The following is a 5,448-nucleotide window of genomic DNA, read 5'->3' as shown; positions in this document are numbered from 1 at the left end:
CCGTTCTTCACAGCCAAAATCGGTTATAATCAAAGGTACACCACAGTTTCTCAATTCTGTTGCAAAAAAGCTCAACATGATCCCCATCACTCAACGCGTTAAATCTGCAAGAGCTGCGATGCGCCTCAACGGCGCTTCGCGCTGTAGTGAGGTGCGAGAGCCTCGACCCAGAGCTCAAACGATGGAATATGGGGAAGCGTTTGATCGCTGCAGCAGACACCGAGAAGACGGTGGTATAACAATGATTAGCGTCTGCTGATCAAATGGACAGGCGAGCACACCTGGTCCACCAAATCCGAGAAGAAACGAACCATCAACCAAACATTCATAGTTATGTCTGATCAACTGCGCGTCATGCTCCGTCACTGGAAATCTTCATCCATCGACTAGAAACTTTCAACTGGGCTTGTGATTTTGCTGCATTGCAAGGCGCCGATCCCCTTTCTCTTCGACCGAGGGTAGAGGTTCCATGTAGTACTTGATCGCGTCGACAGAGGCAGTGCGGGCATCATGCCACCTTCGGTAAGATGTTTAGCCAAAACGGCTGCGTCGTGCCTCGAAACACTTCTCTTCAGCCACACCAATGTTACTAAGACCTACGCCAAGGGACCTATAAGGAGATCGCTTGCACGTCAACTAAATGCTTTTTTGGACGCACTGACCTCACCATTATTGCCCAGTTCTAAAATTTTTGTACACACCACTATCTGTACAGCTTCTTCAGTGTTAGCACAGTTCTTGTTGCTCCTTGTCCAATATGAGGTCCATTCTTTTGGTACTTGTCACAGTTGTTGGAACGTACGCAGCCGCCGCGGGTCAAAACGATGTGGGCGATCCGTCGCCAGGAGGGCTCCGTGGGCCAGGGGGTATAAACCAAGGCAAAGGAGTCCAGGTCAAGTCGCAAGGCAAACCGGGGTAAGCGCACCAACTCTCTGACCCCCTGCACCACGCATCCATCCCACCCCCCTCTAACGCACCGCCAACAGCACAACAACAACGACATGGGACTGCTGCAAACCGGCGTGCGGCTGGCCATCGATTGCGAAAAAGGCCGGGGCCAAGGGGTCGGTCAGGGCGTGCGCGAAGAACAACTCGCCGCTCAAAGACGTCAACGCGCAGGGCGTGTGTCAGGGCGGCACGGCGTATTCGTGCGCAGACTTCCAGCCCAAGGTCGTCAACGAGACGTTCGCGTACGGCTTTGCGGGACATGGCGCCAAGAGCGCCGACGTTTGCTGCAAGTGCTACCAGTTTACGTGGACGGACGGGCCGGCGCAGGGCAAGTCGATGATTGTCCAGGCGGTCAATTCTGGAGGGTTGCCGTCGCCGGACGATTTTGACATTTACACCGTGAGTGTTTGTCTGCGGATATGGTCTGGGGTTGAGGTTAACGAGTTCTGTGCAGCCGGGTGGAGGTGTTGGCAACTATGCCGACGCTTGTTCGAAGCAGTACGGCGCGCCGAACAAAGGATGGGGCAAGCAGTACGGCGGCGTAAAGTCTCCAGACGCCTGTAATCAGCTACCCGCGAACCTTCAAGAGGGATGTAAATGGCGCTGGACATGGGCTGGAGGTAAGTTTGGTGACTCAGGGGTAATATGTGCGAAGCTAACTTGAGACTCAGGAAACATCAACATGAAAAAGGTCAACTACGTTCAAGTCGAATGCCCCCAGGAATTGACTGGCATTTCGGGATGCACAAACTGAGAAATGAAGTGTGTATGTTTTGCATTGATGGTAAGCTTCGGGTTAAGCTTGTCGACGTAAGCTTTGGGCTTTGCATAGCACAGGGTAGCCTCAGGTATCAACATTGCTTTCCGACTCATAGAAAATTTCCGTCTCGGCCTTCTTCCATTCTTGATGTGCCCTCATTTCGCCTTCTTCTTCAACAAATGTTTCGTTCCGAAGAACGTCATAAATGCAGCTTTTGCAAAGTTCCCATCTTTCTGATAGGTCTGAGTGTTCTTCATCTTGTCCCACAACGTCGGCAGCGTTCCAGCATCCCACTTGGCCCGCAACTGGCTGTACCTCTGCTTATCGTAGACATTCCAGAACTCGTCCTCGGTGTAGTAGTTGTGGGCGTACAGCCACTTCAATCCGCCCAGCTGATACACTTTGGCCTCGACGGCGCGATTGTCCGCGACGGTCTGCTCGAACAACTGCGGGGTCCATTTCCACTTCGCCTGCATATTCTTCCGCACTACGGGGTACGATTGATTAGTGCCCCACAGCCCAACATTGATGGTGATCTGGCCCTGCTCTTCAAAGCTCTTCTCGTTATTTCCGCTCGCAGGCTGCGCTCTGCTGGACAAACTCTTGGCCTTGTGCAATGGCGCTTTTGTATTTGCGTCGACCGGACATAACCACAGCGGGAAAAGGGCCAAAGCGTCATACGACCAAGTGAGAAAGTCTTCGGCGCTCTCACGCGGCAACGCCAGATCCTGTACGATGAACTGCTGTGCACGGTTGCTGAGGTGCATGGCCTTGTACATCTGGCGGGTGCGGAACAGGGGGTCGGCGAGGAAGCGCGTCAGACGGTTGAAGTACTTGGGCGGCCAGCCAAAGCTGCCCATCCAAAACGCGCCGCGGTCGTAGCGGAAGAAGTAGTCGTGCATGGGGACCAGCTCCGTCGCTGGTTTGTCGTCCACGGCCGCCTCCAGGGGATTGCGGCTCCCCGCGAACATGCACGTCTCACAGTGCGTGTGTCGCTGGTGCGCTACCTGACTGTGGCAGTGCATGTAATACCAGGGGTCGCGAGCGCGCGCGAAGCGGCGGACGGGAACGCCCTCCTGAAGCGCGGCTTGCCCGTCCGTGATGCGGCCAAGGACGATGACACCGAGGGTTGCTGAGTAGAGGATGCCATCGATGTAGTCCCAGGGTTCTTTGGTGCGCCGGTCAATCTCTTGGAGCGCCGCCTTCGTCGAGTACACGGGCACATACGTCACTTGGACGTGCTTTGCCGCAGGAATGAGTTTGATCTCAAAGAGCGTCGTCACGCCGAGGGTACCGCATGCGCCGACAGCGCCGTGAAAGAGGTCGGCGTTCTCGTGCGGCGAGGCCGTAACGACGCGCCCGGTCGCCAGCACCATCTCGACCGAGTTGACGCTCCGGTCAAAGTATCCGTACTTGAACGACGAGCTTTCGGCCGCCGTGCCTGAGAAGCTGCCGCCGACGGTGATGCCCGGAAACTCGGGGACAACCTGGGGAACGAAGCCCTGCGCGAGCGTGGCCGCGACGAGCCTGTCCATGGGCACGTTGGGCTCGACGATAGCTGTGCATGCTGCTGAGTCGATGGAGATGACGTGCGAGAAGGCGCTCGTGTCGACGACCTTTTCTGCGTCGTAGCCTACGTGCCGTGTGCTGTTTGTCGAGCCGTGATAGACGCGGAAGGGGACCTGGCGCTCGTGGAATGACTTGATTCTCTCCGCCACCTTCTTGACTGCCTCTTGATGTTGCTCCATGTTCGTATTTTCGCAAGTGGAAGGAGAACACGATTTTAAAAGGGATGTGTTGGCATGCGGGGCTGTAGAGGATAGAAAAATGATTGATGTACTTATTCAAGGATCGAAGCGCGACGTGCACGATGCGTTTGCAGGAGCTGGCTTTGTGACCGAAAACAACAAAACACCACCGCATCACGTCCAATTCGAATGGGATATTGAGATGCTGATACAGTATAGATCTATGTACAGCTCATTTGCATGGGAATATTGTTGGCAGAGGCTGGTTGCGTCGAAGTGTTGTTCTTGCCTTGGGCTCTGACAAAGGCAGTTGTACCATCTTCTTTGTGCGACGAGACCCTCGGTGACAACGACAACACCAAGACGCCAATGCCAAGTTTTATGGTTCATCGGGAGTTTTCGCTTGTCTGCTGGGGACAACATGACTTCTGCCGGAGGAGAAACGCGTTTGTCGTGCGTAGACTTCTCTATTATTCTTTCCGTTTCTTGCTAATTTTTCCCTCTTTTTTCTCCTTTACGTCGTCGTCTTCGTTGTCGTCATGAGCTTTTGGCACGTCTAGGGCTGTAGATCCGAAAGGTAGGCGCTTAGGACCGCAAGTTCATCGATGATTTCCGCGAAGAGTAATGGTGGGGAGGAGAGTGATGGACAGGGAGAAACGCAACAGAAAAATTCCCTCTCATCTTCCCTATCCATTTTTCATCAGAAACAAGACAAGAACTATCCAACATGCCCTAAAATTGACCCTGCCATCCTCCCCTGTCCCATTCCCTCGTCATCCAAGCCTCCCACAACCGACGTCATGGCATGGAGACCCACCAACGACACTTGCCGGCTACAGCACCACTGCATCCACCCGCAGATCCGACACACAACACCCCCCTCGATCCGATCCGATCAATCACGCCCCGTGCCGCGTGCACTGCGTCGCGTTGGCACTGCGTCGTGTCGACCTGCTCCTGAAGACCAACAACACCTCCGTTTTCTTCTCTGTGCCCTTCTCCGAGCTATCTCCGATGGCGGGAAAGTGCATGAGTCGAGTTGGTCCACGAGTCGGTGTGAAATGCTGCAGGTAGATGGATACGATGGGGAGTGGTGTCTTTGTTTGCCGAATAGCTGAGTAGCTGGGTTGTTGGTGTGGAGGTAGTGGAGGCGGGGCTGTCATGGACGAGTATATGGCGCTTAGTTTGACAGATAGGTTTGCACGGCGAGAGAAAATCGCATGCACATTTTTCCTTTTCTGGCCTGGCGTGGCCCAGGCAAGGCAGGAAATGCACAAAAGCAGAGATAGGAAATCGACTTGGCAAGGATGGAGAATATGGGCAATGAGAGGGTCGGTAGCTGAGTAAGTAGACACAGACAGATTGCAATGGCTCTGTTCTAGCGTAGAGGTCCTACATCTGATGCCAACCAGCCAGCCATTCGAATCAGAAGCGAAGAGCTGTCCAGGTACATGGCCAACAAACCTTGTTCGTAGCGCACCAGTACGTCAGCTCTGTCCACAAGCTAACTAGCCATCAACTATTTCCAACAACTCAGCGATAGATGAGACAGAGGAGGCACGGAGGCAGGTAAACGAACACTGCAAGATCCAGAATCTAGTGTAGGTGTATGCCAGAAAAGAGGCCGGGGAAGAAGGTGGCCAGTCGAGTACACAATTAAATCAATGTGGAGGGAAGAGGCTCGCATTGCACATACTGAGCCAGACCTGGGGTGTCAATTGCCTAGTGAGAAGGCAACGAACGACGAGAATGAATGAAAGACAAACGAAGAGGAGAAAAGAAAATAGAGAAAAAAGAAGCAAACGAACGGAGTTGTCAACACCACCATCATTGGCAAGCTCATCACGATTCAGTTCCGAATTCCTTACCACCATCGACAGCATCTCCGTCGTCGTCGTCGTCGTCGTCGTCGTTGTTGTTGCAGCAAGCGACCAAGCAAGCAAGGTCCAGGGAGTCCTCCCATCCAGGGACCAAACAGCCACCTTTTAGCTT

General features: G+C 53.8%; 2 protein-coding genes across 2 annotated transcripts; one reads left to right on the top strand and one right to left on the bottom strand.

Annotated features, from left to right (window-relative positions):
- The first annotated feature begins 465 nt into the window (after positions 1 to 465).
- Positions 466 to 1,783, top strand: IWZ02DRAFT_214686 (glycoside hydrolase). The gene is made up of 4 exons (XM_066762733.1): positions 466 to 915; positions 987 to 1,347; positions 1,403 to 1,568; positions 1,620 to 1,783. The coding sequence occupies exons 1-4, from the start codon at positions 758 to 760 to the stop codon at positions 1,700 to 1,702; spliced, it is 768 nt and encodes a 255-aa protein (XP_066624770.1). The 5' UTR covers positions 466 to 757; the 3' UTR covers positions 1,703 to 1,783.
- On the bottom strand, positions 1,784 to 3,531 carry IWZ02DRAFT_516397 (uncharacterized protein). The gene is made up of 2 exons (XM_066770678.1): positions 2,716 to 3,531; positions 1,784 to 2,649 (listed from the first exon to the last, which is right to left on the bottom strand). The coding sequence occupies exons 1-2, from the start codon at positions 3,454 to 3,456 to the stop codon at positions 1,864 to 1,866; spliced, it is 1,527 nt and encodes a 508-aa protein (XP_066624769.1). The 5' UTR covers positions 3,457 to 3,531; the 3' UTR covers positions 1,784 to 1,863.
- Between the last annotated feature and the right edge of the window lie 1,917 nt (positions 3,532 to 5,448).

This window comes from Phyllosticta citriasiana (assembly GCF_038021145.1).
Source record: "Phyllosticta citriasiana strain CBS 120426 chromosome Unknown IWZ02scaffold_4, whole genome shotgun sequence".
NCBI classification, from domain to species: Eukaryota; Fungi; Ascomycota; class Dothideomycetes; order Botryosphaeriales; family Phyllostictaceae; genus Phyllosticta; species Phyllosticta citriasiana.
Note: the sequence above shows the minus strand (reverse complement) of the source record. Positions and strands in the feature narration are given on the sequence as shown.